Below are 21,652 nucleotides of genomic sequence, written 5' to 3'. Positions count from 1 at the left end.
CAATGGCATTAATATTTGGACTCCAAAACCCCATGCTGATATGACCACCTATTCAAAAGAATCTGTGACAAGATTTTCAACATGTTCATTGTGACAGCCATATTTCATGTCAGATCAGCACCTTTTTGATTCAAGACAAACTAAATACTATAATTTGTTTTCTAATGAAAAGTCAAGAGTTGATATAACTTTCCATTTAAGAGGATTAATAAAAACAAGATTTTCAAGATGGCTGCCATGGTGTCTATACCAGACTTCAGACTGGCAATATTTATAATTAGTAACAACTAGGCACCATAATGCATCTTCTGGTAAAACCAATTTTGATACGATTTTCCATCTAGGAGGAGGAGGAGTTATAACATTTCATGCTGGCCACTGTGTTGCCATATTTGATAATCAATTGGCATAATTTTTATTCAAGACTGACTTGACACAATAAGAAGTCTTTCTGAGAAAATTCCATGTTGATACAACGATCCATTCAGGTGGAGTAGTGAAAAATAGATTTTCAAGATGGCCTCTATGGTGGCCATATTGGATATCCATTCAGCACTAGTTTCAGTTAGGACCAACATGAGAACCCCATGCCAATATAACTTTCCATTTGGGACAAGTAGAAATGTTCAAGAAAGCTGTCATGGGAGCCACACTATACATAAGATTATCAACATTTTAATTTAGGTTTGGTTTGGGGCTTTTGTGGGGTAAGCAATACATCGTGGTCAGTATATTTGATGGAGGAAGAACCTGGGAAGAACCACTAGCCGTTGCAAAGCTACTGGCAAGCTTTCTCACAAACTCATGTTGGTCTATCTCATGGAGAGTGGCAAGAGGTGTAAGTGATCTGTAAAGGTGAATATCTTAGACCACATGACCAATCGGAACCACATGATCATATGACTATCCATTAAGGAGGAGCAGAAATAACATTTATAAGATGGCCCTGTGGAGGCTGTAATGGATATCCAAGAGAAACCATTTTCATTTAGGACCAACTAGACATCATGATATCTTTCCATTAATGAGTAGCAATAAAAAGATTTTCAAAATGGCTTTTGTGATGGCCATATTGGACATTATATCGGTACAATTTTTATTTAGGACCAATTAGAATTCATAAGCTGTCATTTAGTAAAACTGCCCACATACATGTGACAGAAGAGACAGGTCAGGTCAGGACAGATCAGCAAATTTAGAAAATATAGTCAGGAGTTTTTACCTCAAAAGTTGGAGGATCTCATCAATCTGATTTTGAGTATGCAAATGGACCAAAATTACAGCTACTTAACAAATTTACATTTTTTAAATATCAAAATATTATCACATTATCTCATCAAATCAGTCATCTCGTAGTAACTTGTTGTCAATCGTAACCTTCTTATATGTACCACAAGCATTTCTTAGGAGATCATTGCCTGGATTACATTTGGTGGCAGTCCTCACCACTTTTGATCTAAGAATTAGGAGGTGATGTACTGTTAGTGATCTGAGTTTCCTCTGGGGTCAAGCCAAATTTTCCTCAAAATGGAAAATCTCCTTTCAGTTTCACAACCAAGATAGTCTGAATGGCAGCTCTCACCATACATTCAAAGTATGACTGATAGGAATGACCTGAGGTGTGAATCCTGAAGCCTAGTCAGTAAATTTAACTGACAGTTCATCTGTCTGAGTTCAGCTGGTGACAAGTACCAAAGCTGCAAATCTACTTAAGCACATGGTGTCTACAATAACCTTTCACCTGTCAAAAATGAGAATGAGATATGTCTTCTGTTATCACACAATATTACAGGAATGGTATGGTAATATTTCCAATCTTGCCCCTGTGCATTTTTTCTAACTTGAATATACCACTAAATTATAAAATCCTCATCTAGTCCAGTACTTGTGGAATGATGCAAATTCCCTTCAGATGATATCCTTTTGGTGTTTAAATAATATAGAATCCCATAGTGTAATTTCTGTATTTTTATACCATGATACACAGCAAATAATATGCACTGATGTATAAGTAGATAGAATCCAATAGTGGGATTTTTGTATTTTTATGCCATGATGCACAGAATATTTTACACACTGATATTTGAGGAGACATAATCAAATAGTGGGATTTCATTGCAAATCAACCAATATTCACATCAATAGATACTTATAGCTTCTGTTATACAACCTGACAAATGTTATACAACCTGACAAAGTAGTTATTTCTATATGGGCAACTAAATGCAGATTTCATGAAGCTATTTTATACCTGATTTTCAACCTCAGCACTCTGCCGGACTCCCCATTGGAACATACCCATCAAAGTCATGGCATATGTCATTGATAAGCCAACCAAACCAGCATTTAAACCTGAAACAGCAAACAAGAGTCTCATGACAGGATTGATGCTCCTTTGTTCTCAAATTAAATTTGCATTCATTTTTCACTCTTTTCTTGTTGAAACTCATTGTTTGATAATACTATGAAACATTAATTTTCAAAGGAAGTGTGGAATAAATATATGTATAAAAAAAGCCAATTGTCTTTAAAATAAACTTACTTTCTGCTGCTAAAACACAGCTAAATGACACAGCTGTCACAAACAAGGCACACAACCAGTCCAATCGGATGGCCAGCCATCGACTGGAAGTTAGGAAGAGAAACCAGGACTCGCTGTGAAGATCCTGATGATTATCAAATTCTTCCACAAACTTTTCCTGCATGTTAAAGGCTCTGATAGTGTGGAGACCTTGTAGGGAGGCACTTAGGTGTGAGAACACTGGACTGCGAGCTGAAACAAAAGTTACAATACTTGTCAAAATAAGCAAAATGATATGACCACTAAAAATAAATTACAAAGATTTATCTTTATTGCACAGTTCATGGAAGACATAAAAATATCTAAGGTAAAATTATACTCCAAGAATGATAAGAGTGAGAATGTATACAGATAGTCCCTGATTTGTACGTTATACTCCAAGAATGATAAGAGTGAGAATGTATACAGACAGTCCCTGATTTGTACGTTTTTATATAAATTATGTTACTTTAACCCTACTACTCGAATCAACTTTGATATTCCTCATTAAGGAAGGAAATCTCACTGTAAATTAATAACCTCCACCCTCTTCTTCTCAATGCTGAATTTATGGGGTGCTACACACTTTCGAGGGGCACTGCTTATTATTTTATTATAAACTTATTATTTGTTTATATCACCACAATTACGAAGATTTCATTCATTTCCTTTAAGTATTTCATACCAACATTCCTCAGTCATGCTAAATTTTTATTTTGTTTTACATGTTCTTATTCAATGAAAGAATTTCTGCATAAAAGATTTGAAATAACACAAAGCCTACATTTAACTCATTCTTATATAAACAGGAATGATGAGCATTTTGTTAATCTGTATTTAAATTTACTCACCTTTGTGCATATGAGCCCCCCACCTATTTTTAATCTGACCCTCAGATTTGACACCAAGGTTTGTTTTTTACTCAATCTGACCCACCATGTTTTGACACCAAGGGGAGTTTTTACTCTCAATCTTGCATCCCTATGGGATGCACTGTTTATGTAAATATATCCCTGCCTCCCCCACATTCCACCACTACCCCATGATGGCAATGGCTCTTTGAAATGCAGTATCAGTTAATCGACTGGTGGAAGGTATGTCTGCTAATGATGAACATAATATTAACTAAGTTTCAAAGCAATCTGGGGGCCCCAAGTGACCAAGCGGTCTCAAGCGCTCTCCGTTATGGATCACTGCCATCTCACCTCTATCTGCATAGGTTCGAGTCTCGGATTCAGCCAATGTGGGTATGTGAGAAAGCTTGCCAGTAGCTTCTCAAGGGTCGGTGGTTCTTTCCGGGGTTTTCCTGGATTCTTCCTCCACCATTAATACTGGCCGCCTTGTATAGCCTATCGTGTGCAGAAAAATGGTGTTAAACCCTACAACAACAACAACAAAGCAATCTGCTAAATCCTGCAAGAGTAGCAGCATTCACACAAGTGTGTTAGACATTGCATCCAGCTGTGTATAAGGGCAATAACTCTTACCAAATCATTGGAGCACAAAGACTAGTTAGAATATGCATCTTCAGATGAATACCACAGTACTAAGTAACAGTCATCAATGAAGACCAATTACCACAATACCAAGTATCAGTCATCAATACAGACCGACTACCACAATACCAAGTATCAGTCATCAATACAGACCGATTACCACAGTACGAAGTATCAATCATCAATACAGACTGATTACCGCTATACCAAGTATCAGTCATCAATGCAGACCAATTACCACAATACCATGTATCAGTCATCAGTACAAACTGATTACCACTGCACCAAGTATCAGCCCTAACACTAACCTCTTAATGCTGAGTGCCAAGCGAGGCAGCTGCTAGTACCATTTTTATAAGTCTTTGGTATGACCCAGCCATGGTTATAACCCATGACCTCCCACATGCATGGCAAATGCTCTAACTACTTAGGCCACCTGAGTGGACTCCATCTATTAAGAAAAAGTACCATAAAAAACTCACTTATAAATCAACTTTTTTTAATGACAATTGATTCATGCAGAATAAGGGTTGTACAACGTACAATTAAAATTCTACAGGTAATGTTGGAAACTTGAGATGTTTGCAACACACAAAAATACTGTGAGTTCAAATATTTTTAGATTTCTATGCCAATATTCCCTTTCAGAAATGTGTATATGGTATGTACTGTGATTATCTGTTTCATGACAGTATTCATTACACAGTACTTGTATCTAGATTAATTTGGATGTTACATCATTATGGGTAAATAAAATACTACCCACTGCAAGTGAAGTGTGTCATGTTATTTAACATGGGTATTTACTAACTTGTATATGCTTACATTCTGGTGCAAGTCCTAACAACCTGTATTTGTACTAATATTTGTCTTTTGCTGTATGAACATTGTGTTTGATGTAACAACAGTTTTAAGTTGTATTTTCATTTTCCATAAGCAAGATTTTTAATTCCTATGTGATATTTACCACATTTTCTACCATTGCATCTGACTCAATATGCCCTTAGCCGGTAAAAGCAGTACTCACATGCTTTCAAGCTGACAATCCTTGCAATGGAGCTGTGAATTTATTACATGTACTTGTTCAGTGCCAAGTTCTACATCTCCCATTGAATTTTGTACCTTAATACATTTAAACTTGTAAAGGCAGCACTCTTTTTTTTTGCCCACATGACAATCCTTTGATTGAGCCTTAAGTCTGATACTTGCTCAGTGTCAAGTAACAGAGTTTAGTTGTTAAAACTCCCAGGGTTCTTCCTCCACCATTTATACTGGCTGCCATGTATAGCCTATCTTGTGCTGAAAAATGGCGTTAAACCCTATGACAACAACAACAACTGTCATGTTGGTGCTTATGTAGAGGCTGAGTTAGGGTTCAGGAAGTAACACTTTGATCATACAGTCTGTGAAATCTATTGGGGGTTACGTGTGAATTGTGTGGTAAAATCATGAGGAAAAACATGGAAAGAACCACCAACCCACAAGAAGCTACTGGCAAGCTTTCTCACATACCCACATTGGTTGAACCCTGAGATTCAAACCCAAGCAGACAGAGGTGAGGTGACAGTAATCAATGACAGTGAGCACTTTAGACTACACGGCCACTCAGGGCCCCCACATATTACAGTGAAGTGATGTAAACATTGTCAGATGATATTTATGATGACTAGACCATGATAATTTACTAGAAACAAGATTTACTAGATGATGATATAGGATTTCAGGACATTCATCAGAAAATGGGGATGAATTCTTGAATACTGTGCCAGATGACATTGGATAGTGACATTTACAGGATAATGTGAATTTAAACAAATGTGGACTTAACTTTCATTGTTTATTTGTAAGATGTGTGGAATTAACATATATAGAGCATCTCAAATGGGTAATGATTTAATACTGAATTTATGAAACAAGTTGAATAATGTCCAGCTTTTGCAAGCCTTGGTGAGCAAAAGGTGGACATTATTTAATGAGTTTCATAAATTTAATATTAAATCATTACCCATTTGAGATCCTTTTTTATCATATATTTTTATTTCAGCATAATTTATTTAGATATAAAGAAGAACAAATAATTTTGTTCATTCTGACAGACACTGTACCTTTCATTAGTTGTGCATAAAGAATAGTTCCAAACAAAGTTGAAATAGTAAAAGTGAATTATACATTTTTGCTAACAATAATTCAAAGAATAAGAATCCATCCAAATAAACAGAACATTTTACAAATAAACACAACATTTTACAAAAGACAAAACATTTGTCATCACAAAATGTCCCATGCATGTGATGTGACATTGTTGATACACAACACAGTGCCAGTGTTTACCCTGAAATTTCACATCACAACTAAACATGACATTGTTGCGATATTTTTGTGAAAAGAAGATTACTGGATGCAGAAATATACATATTTATTGTAATGTACTTGTGACTGGATATTTTCAGTATCTGATTTGGAACATTAGACTGTACAGAAGACATAAACAAATCTCTTTTTGAGTCAGACTTGCATCACATATTTACCACATAAATATGCTGTGGTTGGATAAAGGGAGGGGAGGCTCAGTTGGGGAGGATGGTTTATGTCAGATCTACATTCTTCTGTGAACAAAGGTGAGTTTATTTACTTCTGTAAGTTCACATTTAAACCACGCTTGTATGTAGAGTGGTTATAGTTATTGTAGCTATAGCATTTAATGCCATTTTTCAGCACATATACATGGCAGCCAGTATAAATGGTGGAGGAAGAACCCAGGAAAACTGACCCACAAGAAGCGAAACTGACCCACAAGAAGCTACTGGCAAGCTTTCTCACATACCCATATTGGCCAAATCTGCGACTCGAACCCATGCAGACAGAGGTGAGATGGAAGTGGTCCATAATGGTGAGTGCATTAGACCAATGGGCCACTCAGGGCCCCTGTATATAGGGTGGATTTCATGCAACAGATATAATGTCCCTCCATCCCCACCCTTGCAATCATCTTTGCAATACCTGTAGTTTTACTTGTTATCGTTCTTGTCTTGGAGGTATTACTATTTTTCATTTTTTTATATCTTATAGATGACATAACAAACCCGGGGGGCGGGGGGGATTGGCTATATTGAAACAGACAAGACCATTTTTTCCCAATTCCCTTTCATGAGTCGAATAAAAAAAATGGCAGCCAAAAATGTTCAAGGAAAACAAAAAAGTCCAGAAGGTGGGGTTAGAAAAGTTATCCCATGATCGCAGACAATCAGTAAAGAAGATACTGCACAATAATTTCATGGTCTTATTTGGACCAATCAGAATCACATAAAGTGACATGTTAACATGTAGTAATATCAAAAATATGAAACTGCACATACTATAGGAATACTATATCAGCTATGTGCTAATACAAGATATAAAGAATTGGACAATTCTGAACTATTTTTAAACCAGCTTGTGACCTGTAATTGAATTGATGGATTTAACATATAATTGGATAAAAAATGTCAAGCATTATGGATTTTATTGGATTTAATTAGGACAAATTGTAAGTTGTCAATTTATGACATGTTCCACTTGATAATATATCGTATTTTACATTGTATGTGTCATTTTTCTCTTCATATTTGTCTGTCTAGTTGGGATTTTTTTCCCCCAAACAATAACTCTGACTAGCTGATGACAAGTCACCCCTTCATACAGATCTGACTTGTAAAATACACCTCAACTTACAGAAGGGTCAAAGAGAAACTGGCTTTTTGTTTTTGTATCCCTAAAAGGGGGGGGGGATCAACTTATAGTTGAATTAACTTACATGTGAGTATATACAGTAGTGATAACAAGATTTTCAAGATGGCTAACATGATGGCCATATTGAATGTCAGATTGGCACCATTTTCATTTAGGATCAGCTGAACATCATAAGAAAACTCCATATCGATATGACCATCCATCTGGACAGAGTAGCAATAAGGATTATTTGACCAATGATACCATTTTACCATACAATAATTACTTTATAGAAACAAATGATTCAACAGGGCAGGACAGGACAAGATATCAAAGAACAGGTGGACATGGGTGACACTGTATTCCTTCATCCTCACCCCCTTCTTAGCATATGTATGATATTAAGAAAAGCAGCTGACTTTTCATGCTATCACACTGGTACAAAGCTGAAATTCTTGTCATAATTTTCAAATACTCATTTATACAACAGATATGCTGGCCTAAAATATAGCCAACTGCATAAGATAAAAGGTAACAAAACTCTTAAACTAGGGAGAACTCCATACAATGCAAACAAGCCAAACAATAATCCACGTTTCATGTGCAAACAAGCTTGTCTATAATCTGCTATCTTCAACATTAACTAATATCTATTGGGATAAATTAAATCGTAATAAATATACTTTAACTATTTTTCTAAAGTCTCTAACCAAAAGTCAAAATCAAAATCATATAAAACATTGAGAAAATGTATTATTCGTGTTGTGCTGTGTACAAATATTTGCCAAGCACACGGCAAAAGTTAGCACCTAAGGATTAAGTTTTCAGTGTTCATCACAATTCCCAGATGTCTGACACTCTATTAAATATTTAGAGACAGTCAATAAAGCATTACCATCACTAATGACATAAATTATACACCAATCATCTACAAAAAGATTTTAAAAATGACCCCCCAAAAATATCCTGCATGAAACACAGTGAGAAATTCAATGTTCAATGCAGCTTACATTACCAAAGCTTATATATTAAACCAGCTATAATCAATCCAGTCATGAATGTATTTCATTGTGTTTATTAGCGCCACTCTGCATCTGATAAATTATTAAGTGCCCAATCAATAAGAAAAAGTGTCTTAATCATAGACACATTGCAGCACAATCACCCCTGACTAATCTGGGTAGAAAATAAACATGAAACATATAGGCCACTGCAGTTTCCATGTAATAAAGATGAGCGGACATAATGAATGGACATGATATTGAAGAGTGAATAAGAAAACATGTATTATTGTAGCCCCCCTTTGTACATTAATGTGATTGCAAATAATAACAATGTGTCTAAAACATACTAGTTCCTTCTAATCGCTTAATATGCCTCGAGGTACGGAGATAATAACGTCGTATCACAAGGAACAAAACTGTTAACGGAACTGTGGGAATGAAGACCCAGGGGTTGACAACTCCTGCCACTATCACAATTCCAATAATCAAGAGAAAGCACTGAAAGTAAAAATGTAAATAAAAGAAAACTGAGAGCATACAAAATATGAATACGTATTACCTTGGTTGTAATTCTTATTAAAGCAAGATATATAGTAAACTTAACTGACAACAGTATCACACATAATAACAATATTAGGTGTTATCACACAAGAAACACATCAATTAATGTCATGATTTAATCACATAATGCCATAATGTCATCAATTAGTGTCATCATGTCATCAATTAATCAAATACCAATTGGTGTCACAATGTCATCAATTTTAATACTGTGATGTAGTTGTTTAATGTCATGATGGTATCATTTTAGTGTTATATTATCAATAATTTCATACTATAAATGTCATCAATTAATGTGATGCTGTCATGAATTATTGTTATGTCATCAATTAGTATGTCATGAATTACTGTCATGAATTACTGTCATGTCATTGATTTGTATCATGTCATGAATTGTTGTCATGTCACGAAATAAAGTCGTGTCATCAATTAGTATTATGTCATGAATTATTGTCATTGTCATGTCATCAATTAGAATCATCATGTTATGAATTAGTGTCATGTCACGAAATAAAGTCGTGTCATCAATTAGTATTATGTCATGAATTATTGTCATTGTCATGTCATCAATTAGAATCATCATGTTATGAATTAGTGTCATGTCTTCTATTACTATCATCACATCATGAATTATTATCATCACCTCATTAAATATTGTCACAATTGTTTTATTACAATGTGACACTACGGTTCACAACGTCAACGAGTTTTGCAAATTCTAATATGTCATGCAATTAACAAAGTAAATATGTAAAAAGAGATGTCTTTTTTGATATTTTATTTATTTAAATTTGTTGTATAATCCAATATACAAATACCACTGGCTGGAAATATATGGCATATTCGTTAGTCCTTCAGTACCCCTTTTATAATGTGGGATAGTCCTATAATCCATTAAATCAGTGAAATTTTATTTGATCATTACATCATAGCTTATTTCATTTTTAGTTCTTGGCTCATGAAAACCAATACTCCTATGATTTCACACCTTTTAAATATTCTCTTTTATCTGTGTGTGTGTATGTGTGTACATTTGGTTTTTTAATGTAGCTCTAACAATTTTTGTCATATCACTACAATATCTGCAGTGTGGCAGTTTATAGTGATGCCTAGCACTGAGGCATTATGCCACAGACGTGTAGCATCATGTCCCACCCAGTCACATTATCCAGACACCAGGCCAGCCAGTCCTACCACTAACCTCTTAATGCTGAGCACCCAGGACGCCAGCTGCTAGTACCATTTTTATAAGTCTTTGGTACGACTCAGCTGGGGTTTGAACCTGCGACCTCCCGCACCTAAGGCAGACACTCTAACAACTTTGTTATTTGTATTCACTATTGCGACACTGCCTTGTTGGAACATCCCTCAGTGTAATGCTCCAATATTATAACATAGGTTACATCTATGGCTTCCATGAGCAACATTATAAAGAGGGAGCACAATAATACTATTTACCTCGCTTTATAAATTTCATATAAATTATGAATGTACCATGGACCCTAGATGTACTGTATATACCACTGTATTAGACAAGGAATTATAGTCACTCGGTACCAATACTGTATCTACTCACTTATCAGTCAAGATCAACTGCAAATCTACCATCAAATAATGCACTGGTTGATCTTGGTCTATGCAGTTTGTTAGAAGTATTCAATAAAAGAAACAACATAGATCCTGATCTGGTAGTGCATGACATGAAAGCAGATCAAGGTCTGTGTTGTTTGCAGCTGGATTTGACTTATAATCAAGTATATAGGGTATAGGGTATTTGTGGATTTTGGTGTCAGGGTACTGTTTTGCATACTGTTCTATGTAATAACCCTTACTTGGGGACTAGCACTGGAAAATGCAAATCAAAATATAATATTTCAATGATTCTGAATTATTCAGACTTGACTATGTAAAAGTTTAATTTTTAAAAATAATTAAATGCTCAAATATTTCACCAACAAATCATCTTTAATTAATCATTATTTCTCCTAAATGCTTGCGACAGAACTAATAAAAAGCTACAGTTTACACCTATGTTTCTCTTATTTCAAGGATGAACATAACAGATCATATGAAACAAGCATTTTCTTTCATTGATTTCATTGCTGCTTACCTGTACAAAATCAAAAAATGTGACAGGTAACAGGTCATCCATATGGCCAACATCTTTTGAGAACCTGTTCAAAATTCGACCTGAAAAATCAAAAGGTTACAAAAGTACAATTACTGTATAATCCTTTAATCAGATACCAGCTAAACTTAAACTTGGATCCTGTTTTCAAATTGTCAAACAGATAAAATCAAAGTCAACTTTTGCTTTTCGTGAGTCTTTTCTTACTTTTTCATGGGTTCAACTATTAAAACAAACATTTTATTTATATCTTGCATTACTGAATCTTACTTCTACAGTCCGCATTTTTTCACAAATTAGCCACTTCTGCATTATGCCAGTATCAACTACTGAATTCAGAAGTCAAGCACAAATATGAAACTGTTTTTTGGCACAATCATATGTGCAAGGTCAGCCAAATGAAACTCTGCTGTAACTGACGATCATACCAGTATACCTGAGCATGTGTTAGTTATCTTCCATGTATTCTGATGCAGGTCATAAATCAATCAACAATTCCCTATTTGATAAGCACGTCTTGAACTTTATTACTCCAAAACGACTGTGTGTTCAATACAGCTGGCATGCATTATTCAATCACCAATGAGAAAGTGAAAACATTTTTAGGCTACCCATTGGCATGATGTATCATCAAAAATACAACTTGCCTACACCAATTACACATGTTGGCCACTAGTACATTGTACACCTACATGTAAAATGCCAGTACATGTGGACAATACTCTACACAGTTGTTATTGTTGTTGTTGTTGTTGTTCTAGGGTTTAATGCCATTTTTCAACACATGATAGGCTATACATGGCGGCCAGTATTAATGGCAGAAGAAGAACCCATGAAATCCCCGGAAATAACCACCGACCCGCGAGAAGCCACTGGCAAGCTTTCTCACATACCCACATTGGCCGAATCTGAGACTTGAACCCACGCAGACAGAGGTGAGATGGCAGTGATCCGTAACAGCGAGTGCTTTAGACCACTCGACAATACACAGGTTTTAGGGTTTGTTTGTTCATTCTTTGGATCATAGTGTATATTGCCCTTAGGCATGCATGACTCAAAAGGGTTTAGGGGATGCTAATGTGCTATTTATAGTAACTCATGCCCCTAATAATCATACTGTTAATGATTCTGGAATCAAAACAACCAGCAAGATCAACTCAGTTCAATGTTTCTGTGATAAGACTACTCCACATGATTGGAATATTTCATGAAGAAACTCATCAGGGATAACTGACACCATCAAGATCTTATCAGATGTAACTGTGATTCTTGCCTATGTTAACCTTTTAACACCCATTTAATAAAATAAAGAATCGGATGGAATTATTAATGTTCTGTCAAATGGATGTCCTCCGAGTCAATATTGACCAACAAGTGCACTTGCAGACCTAAGTCAGATATGGATTCCAGTTTTTAATTATTTATTTACTCAAATGATGAGCATGGATTCATGAAAACAACACAAAGATTTAGGATTCATGAAAACAACACAAAGGTTTAGGATTCATGAAAACAACACAAAGGTTCAGGATTCATGAAAACAGCACACAATTTTAGGATTCTTTAAAAAAACACAAAGGTTTAGGATTCATGAAAACAACACAAAGGTTTAGGATTTATGAAAACAGCACACAATTTTAGGATTCTTTAAAACAACACAAAGATTTAGGATTCATGAAAACAACACAAAGGTTTAACAAGGAATCATAACTTTCCTACAAATGATATTGGGCCAGTTTGCGTGTGTGTGTGTGTGTGTGTGTGTGAGAGAGTGTGTGTGTGATTTGGATTTTTAACATGCTTTAATAATTTTTCAGTCACATCGCTATGATGTCTGCAGTGTGGCAGTTTATAGTGTGGTCTAGCACTGGGGCATCATGCCGCAGACATGCAGCATGATGTCCCACCCAGTCACATTATCCTGACACCAGGCCGACTAGTCCTAACACTAACCTCTTAATGTTGAGCACTGAACAAGGCAGCTGTTAATACCATTTTTATAAGTCTTTGGTATGACTCGGACAGGGTTTGAACCCACAACTTCCCACATCCAAGTTGGATGCTCTAACCACTAGGCCACTACAGCAGTACAAACTTGTAATGAGGTGACAAATATATTTTTGTAAATAATGTCACTATTTAATTTGGGGACTTTTTTAGTTTATTCCCTTACCACCCCTCATACACACAAACATACACACACACACACACACACACATATGCATCCATCCTTCCATCCATACATACATATCAATCATTGGGTTGACATTTTCTATATTTAACCAAAGTCTGTTACTTTACAGAGGCCAGCACCAGCAATATACAAAATTCTTTATATACGCAATGGAGCTGCATCCACTGAAGACATGAATAAAATGAATTTTTACCATGCATTTTTTTAAAATAAATAAATCCCTTGAACAAGAAATCTTGAAAATTGTTGAAAAACTTCACAAAAGAGGTGGAAGTGCTTCTTCAATAAAATATTGTCAAGTGTTTTTTATTTGCAAGGATATAATTGAACCATTATCCCACTTATGACCAACAAATAACTTGCCTGGTGCTTCAGTATACAATAGAGGCTTTCCTGGTACATCAGTATACAATAACGGACAAGATCTTCAGATTAAATACTTTTCCTTGAGCACACAAATTATAAAGACATGAAATGTGCCCCAAAAATCTTAAAAATGACATTACAACTAAACCAGCCTCACAAGCTTAAACAATGAGGAAGTAAATAACAGTGCCTTTTTAATAAGTAACTAAAATATACATTTCAAGCATTTTGCAGCCATGGAAAGGCATCAGTCAGACCATGCAACTAATGATTAAACTGGTACTTTTAAGTATGGAAATACAAAAAAAATAATTTTTTGTCATATAACTGTGATAGTTGTTTAAATGGATTGGCACAGCAGCACAAGCAGGTTATTTAGTGTTAAGACAATTGGAGTTAAATGCCCTGCCTGGGGATGCACAATAGTTGCTGAGCCAGGTCGATCTGATGGTAGGATTTGAACCCACACCCTTTCAGTCACAAGTCCAGCATGCTAACCACTGAAACACTGTGGCTTCTGTCTCCATTAGTTTCCTGATATAACATGCACAAGAGCAAATCAGGCCTATTCTACACCCAAGAGCAAATCAGGCCTATTCTACACCCAAGAGCAAATCAGGCCTATTCTACACCCAAGAGCCCACTGTGATGCATAAAATCAAAGTTCACTGTGTCTTCAAACCACTCAAAGCACATGGTATAAAGTGCTAAAACTTACTGTACAATAAATAAAATATAAAAAAAGTTTTTTAAAAAAAATGTCCCATCATAAAATGCTGCCCACTCACCAACAGGGTTTGTGTCAAAGAATCCGATTGGAGTCCTCAAGATTTTCTCAAACATCCGGTTATGTAGCGTCTTGGAGGCATCAACAGCCACCTTGAAGAATATCAAAGCCCTAAGTAGGCCAAAGAAGAAAACTGCACCAATAATGCCACTAAATACACCGATATTTAGGTGGGTGTCCACATATGGAATGGTGATGTTTGTTTCATTGTAGCCTTGTTGTCGTAGATGGCTGTCTCTTTCTATGGCTGCATGTTTGGCCTCCTCCTGGTTAGACCTAATCAAAAATATTATGGTACTTAAAATGTGTCAATACAACATGAATGAAACAATTAGTATGAAATGATATAACTGAAGAAAATAGATCGGGGTCAAAAATAGGGGACATAATTCTGAATAAAGTTGTCAGGAAACAGTGACGATCAAACTGGACAAAGGTCTTTTCGATGTAAAGCTCATATCAAATTGTATTTCAGTGCATGAAGTTCATGAATTAAGCATAAACAAAATTCTAATGCAACTGAGATTGAAAAGTATGTGTAAATGGAGCAAGAACTGTTATATTCTGTTGGAAAAGTGTAAAAGTCAAATTTGTCCTAGGTCTTATTTATAAAGCCTCGAACCAAATTTGGTTTTAATCCGTCATATCATTCAAAAGCTACTGAGTGGAAATTAAACTCTGATTGAAGGGCTGGTTCTAAGTCCAATACGGACCATAACTCCAATAAAATCAGCATTATTTTGAATATGGTTTGAATCCCTGTAGTACTTCAAAACTTGGCGACCACTGGAAACTAAATAATAAAGCAACAGAATGGTAAAGTTCTAAATCAAACAGCTGCCTTAACTCTGTTAAATTATCTTGAAAAATGGTGATCATCAAACCTGAACTAGACCTTCTTACTGTAAAACCCGATACCAAATTTGGTTTAAATCCATAAAAACCTTCAAAAGTAATTTAAGAGAAAAGAAATTCTCAATGGGACATAAAATGACAGGGAAGGATAAAAAAAATATGGGCAACACTATATACCACCTCAAGATGATGAAGGGGTCAAAAAATTCAACCACAGTCTTAAGTGTCATGATTTAATGACTTTTAAATAATACAGACTTTTAAGTAATAAAGGAAAAATGGTGAAAAATCAATCACAAATATTCAAGATTAATGTTGACATAAACCATTAAAAGGCAAAAATGACAAAAATGAATGAAGTCACTATTTGTATAATTAGCTTTTGAGTATAGTGACTAGAGTGACTAGTGACTAGAGTGACTGGTAAAACACACTGATAAGTTTGTGCTGAGTACATTTTTTATGATATGTTACTAATAATAGCAACACCTCAGATGCATAATTACTGGCCATTGGTTTTGGTAAAGAGAAAAAGACAATGAGAGATGGTTGGAGGAAGACAGGACTAATAATCTCAGAAAAGTTCAATCAAGAGAACACTTGACTCTTGTGTTTAAGTCAACTTAATCAAAGCAGTTACTTTGCAACACTAAGAAGACTGATAATGTATTTTCTGTATGTCTTCAGGCACTATTTGTTTTTTGACTAAAAATCATTTATGCAGAATAATTTTTTACCTTGTAATTTTCTGACATTGTTTTAAAAGAAGTTTATTTATGCACTTTGAAATAATGAAACAGTAGTTCTATGCTGACAGACAATATAGACTAATACCACTTTTGGAAAGGAAAGTGATGAAATGGCTTGTTTTCAATCATAAATAGCCTGGACAAGTTATACATATGAATCCATTGGTCAAAAATTGGGAGAAAGATGTCTGACTATTCATTAGATTACTGGCGCTGATAAAACAAAATGAATTTGTTTACAACTATATAAGTGACTCAGAAATCTAAATTGTAAAAACATGCACTCTTTATTAAAAGCAAAAAAAAAGAATGCTAAAATCAAGGACTTCACCTTGAAAATTTTGTTTAACACTTCAACTGAGGACAATATCAAAACCAGCTCCCAGTCACATACATATAAACATGACATGAAAGATTTTTATTTCATTTTTATAAGCATTAGAATTAATTTACTTTGCTATTTGACTTGTATGAAAAAACATCAAGATCAACAGGTGACACTTTTTCCGAATAATTTGTTGTCAAATTTCAGACAAAAAGTACAACTTGGACACAAGTACCAGGATTAAATTGGTATGTTTCCCTGTACACCACTCCCTCGATAACTCGCACATGTCGGGGTCCAGAAACATCAACCGCACTATAAGTGAGGCACAAGTTATCAAGGGACCTATAAAACAAGCCCAAAAATAATGGGCAGGGTGGGTGGGTAGGCAGATTATAGTGTTGAATACTCACTTTATAATCATGCTGAGATTAACTGTGAATAAATATCTCTTCATAACGGTGTACTTTATTTATTACTTCCTCATACAGCAACATTAATTTCAGGATAAATTACAGAGGCGATCATCGAAAACATTATTCCATGTGGTTTCCGTTCGCTTAACATGTATACCACTTCACACATTGTGTACTAATTTTTATGCTGAATTGGACACATTCTAGTTTTATTGTTTAATCCAAATTAGACATTTTTTTTATATACAAAAGATCGACTCTTTTTGAGAAACAGTGTTGATCTAACAATAGATAGATAGATAGATAGATTTGATTGCGATAGAAGTAAAATGGAAAACAAAAAACAAGGGTTAATCAGTCCTAACATATTTAATGGGTCTACAAATTTAAAACAACGTAAATTAGAACAAGTTAATACTTGCCGTTTGTGTCACATTTGACAAATATGAATTCACTTTTTGAAAAAATCAGTTATATTTTTTGTGTGTTACTCCTTGGTTTCTCTGCCACCGAGCAAAATCCCTCAGATTTCTCAACTGCATGAGCTTTACCTAGTCAACATTTTGAGTCTCCAGCCACCTTATGGCAATATCAAAAGATCTGATTGCTTCCTGTGCAGAGGGGGAGGTGGTGCAACATCTGCATCTGTGTCACTTTCAAAACTTGTTGTACTCCAGTTAGAATCATCTTCTGCTGCAAATTTGTTCGTTATAGAATTAATTATTGTTTCATCTGACATGTATTTGGCTGTGGGGCAATCATTATCAGCACAAATCCACTCCTCCATATCATCAAGAGAAACACCCATCTCAGGACCATGAGTCTGTATGAATTTCTCCCAAACAGCCTCAGCATTAATGACATAAGTTTCACTGAAACCTTCAAAGTCACTATCATCGTCGCTGTCTCTGTTACTGTTTTGCTTTACGTCAAAGGCAGCTCCAAGACCCTTAATCCAGCACCCCAGCTCTCTTGTAATCGATTTTTTAATGCAACAAACACTTCCCCAAGTTGTTGATCAAAATATATCTGGCATGTAATTAGGTTCTCACAGAAGTACTCACGGGTTTCGATGTGACGGTCGATTGACTCTTTTCATGTTTTCAATTAAAAAAATATGTTGAGATTATAATGTTTACACTGAAACAGAATTAAAGGATTAGACTGTGACTTTCACACAGGAAGACGTTTAATTGGTGTTTATTTCATTCTCTGTTGCCACCTGTTAGCATTTACCAGAAGTTTTCATTGATTGCTATTTCACCAGACTGTTTATTTACAGTATACTGACAACTATTTATCATAAAAACTTACTTAATATATGATATCTTTAAACAGAGGTCTCGCTAGGATTTTAAAACTGTGTCTTTCTGCCTCTGAATTCAATCACTAATTATCAATATATTTTCTCACCCAGCCGCCAGTCAAAGCCTTTGAACTAGCCGCCTAGCTATTGCATCATGTTCTTTTTTTATGTACTCTTATAAAATGGCAGCATATATGTGTATCAAGGTGTCTTTCAGTTACTGAATTATTCATTGTAAATATCAGCACAGCTAACTGATCAACACATTTTCCCACAAAGCAGGTGGCGGAAACAGAACTGGCAAATATTTTAATTTTCCCTCGCACTTATTACATGTGTACGGAGGACTCCTGCCTCAGTGATTTTCTGTGTCCCAGATCAAAAATTGGCATCCAAATACGAGTAATTAAGCATTTTCGAGATCTCTGAAATTAATTCTTATTTAGAACTTGCAAATTTCAAAATATGGATTCTATTTTTACAGGTATTAATCACCATTTTCGATGATAAAATGAGCAAATGTATCAACGTTTAATTTACCAATTCTTATCATAATTTTTTCATGTTCAGCATATTTTACAGATATTTTAAAAACATTTTCTCTAGAAAAAATCAGAAGCCAAGACAGTCACCACGTTATAAGTGGGATCGCGAGTTATCCGGGCGCGAGTTATCGAGGGAGTGGTGTATTAACATCGGTAATATTAGCATCTTGCTGACATGTGACACATTTATGAGCAGAAAAAGTTGAAATAACAAAAATATTATTAAGATACTTTAATTAATACAAATATCCATGATAAGATTTTATGTCTGCACTTCACACTTCTTGGGGATCTACATGGACTGTTCATGTTGGAATGATAACACAGGTGTAATGGATGGTAATTTTGTTTGGCATTGTGAACACATGTGTTGATTCAATGTATGGTTTTGGTTTCATTGGGCTTAATGCCATTTTAGCACAAGATGGGCCATTATTTCTGATGGAGGAACTAAAGTCTGTCTTATTTGTCCTCACTAAAAAAATACTCTTTTGCTGTCACTGTTGCTGTGAGGAATGCACAGGAGCTGCAGCATTTTTGGTTCTTCCACAGGAAAAATTGGAAGCGATTTTCGAGTCCGGGAACATTTGTCACAACAAATGTTTAGCATGGTCTCCAGCTGATAAAGGTAGATTGTGTTCGACAAGAAAACTCACAAATAATGCTTCAGCGTTGGTAACCTGCAGGTCTTCCGCCAATGGTTTAAAATATTCCAGAGCTGAAATCTGTGAATTCTTAATTTTCCCAACTTCTACATGTTTTTTGCAACCGACATTCTTCCTCACATCGTCTCTGTGATGGAACACTGAGTGCAAAAAGCATGAATGAATATCAATGTTTAATGGCAGAATGCACGGCCAATTTTTGATATATTCCAAATTAAACTTCACTTTTTGAGTAATACATTTCTTTTTCCTTGGTGGTGAAGACATTTTCAAAATCTTACATGCGATGCTGAATGGTAACTCAAATCAGTGTTTTGACGCATGCGCGGAGCAAATTTCCGGTTAGGCCCCAGTTTCTCTCAAAAGCATTTGTAAAACTACTCTTATACATAGAGATTAAAATAGGCTAAAATGTTTGCTACTGGGCCAGCTATACTAATAGGCTGTAGATCTACTAATATCATGACCAGCAGTACCGGACGGTTTCGGCAACTGTGAATATCACGACTAGCGCTTAACGGGAAATCGGTTATTTTATTAAAGATTTAAAATAATTGAGGATTGGAAAATTCGTGAATTTTTGGCTTACGGCGTGAATCCGTGAATCACTGAAAAAGTTGTGAAATTCACACCAAATTCGTGAGGGTTGGCAGCAATGCATGATGGTCAGGCTGAGACTTGAACTCACAGTGACAGAGGTTGCAAGTGATCTGTGAAGGCGAGACCACCCAGGGTCCCAAGACTAGAAAGCCTAATCCTAATATCTTATGTGTGGATTTTTTATTGCCTGGGGAATTATTATTTATTTACTTCTTTTTTTATAATGAATTCAATATTTATACATGTTGTAGGAGAGAAAATGTTTTGTGCCAACCAAAATCATGCAGAGAATACCATAATGTAACTTTCAAAAACTGACACAAAATATCTTAATTTTCATACTGTCACAGCTAGAAAATTGATATCTTCCTATCTAATGACTCATTTGATAGAATATGGATATAAATAACAGCGAGAAGGCTAGATGATTAGACGAATGGAAGGGACCGATGTTCACTCACCAGTATGACAACCACCAGTCACTCATCACATACGACCCCTGGGCAGCCAAACATAGGAATGCAAGTAAGATGAATTTCAGTATTCCTGCCCCAGCCTTGAAGTACTCCACATATATCCCAAAACTGATGGTCCCTTCATGACGCTCCTCCTCCTCTGGCAGCTGAACCTCCTCAGCCTGCAAGAAAAAAATATATAAACAGGAACAGACTTAAAATGGGCTCATCATCTATGAAGTCAAGGGAAAGTCAAATATATTAGGAATATATTCCATGATAATGTCTTCTGGTCTGAATGGAAGAACCTCAGAAATGTTATATAATTTTCCCCAGAATGATTCCTGATAATGTGCCAAAAAGCTTCAACAAAAATGACAAAAAGTTAAAGTATGCAGAAGGATAGATGGTGTGATCTATTCTAGCTGTTCTGAAACTGAAATTAAAAAAAAAAAGAAAAATATTCACACTCCTGACTTATCCTTTCTGATACTGGAGTATTTCATGCTTTCTCCAATCCCTGAATTTAAAGAACCAATGAAATATGAGCCACATATGAAGCAGAAAGCACATCCCCTATAAGCGATCAACAATGCTCAACTATTTCATAATAAACTTGACTGCAATAAAATATTATCTTTCACATGAGATTGTTTTATTTTATTGCATTAAAAAATATAATTATAAGGCAGTTCATATTGTTTCAATAGTCATTTGCATACAACATCAAGTAGCTATCTTTTCTGCTACTTGCCAGAAATTGATATGTGCTGTGAAATCTGTACATATAAAAATTAATAAATAAACATATTACCAAATATGAAGAAAAAAAATAATTAAATGATGTATACTAATCAAATTTAATGCTTATTTACCATTATGCTTGCTTATAAGTCATTTTTTTTAACTAAAAATTTGATTTATGCAGTGTT

General features: G+C 35.2%; 1 protein-coding gene across 3 annotated transcripts in view; it reads right to left on the bottom strand.

The window, feature by feature from the left end:
• Positions 1–21,652, bottom strand: part of LOC149800035 (ATP-binding cassette sub-family C member 4-like) — a 176,493-nt gene that overhangs the window by 15,223 nt on the left and 139,618 nt on the right. For all 3 annotated transcript variants that reach the window (XM_089959556.1, XM_089959557.1, XM_089959555.1), the window contains exons 15-20: positions 20,727–20,902; positions 14,806–15,080; positions 11,440–11,519; positions 9,116–9,266; positions 2,543–2,773; positions 2,252–2,352 (exon numbers count right to left, since the gene is read on the bottom strand). In XM_089959556.1, the coding sequence (XP_089815682.1) occupies positions 2,252–2,352; positions 2,543–2,773; positions 9,116–9,266; positions 11,440–11,519; positions 14,806–15,080; positions 20,727–20,902 (1,014 nt within the window). The remainder of the gene's footprint in view (positions 1–2,251; positions 2,353–2,542; positions 2,774–9,115; positions 9,267–11,439; positions 11,520–14,805; positions 15,081–20,726; positions 20,903–21,652) is intronic.

This window comes from Sinohyriopsis cumingii, chromosome 5 (genome assembly GCF_028554795.1).
Source record: "Sinohyriopsis cumingii isolate HCF-2022 chromosome 5, ASM2855479v2, whole genome shotgun sequence".
NCBI lineage: Eukaryota > Metazoa > Mollusca > Bivalvia > Unionida > Unionidae > Sinohyriopsis > Sinohyriopsis cumingii.
The sequence above is the reverse complement of the archived record's forward strand: the minus strand, read 5'-3'. Positions and strand labels throughout refer to the sequence as shown.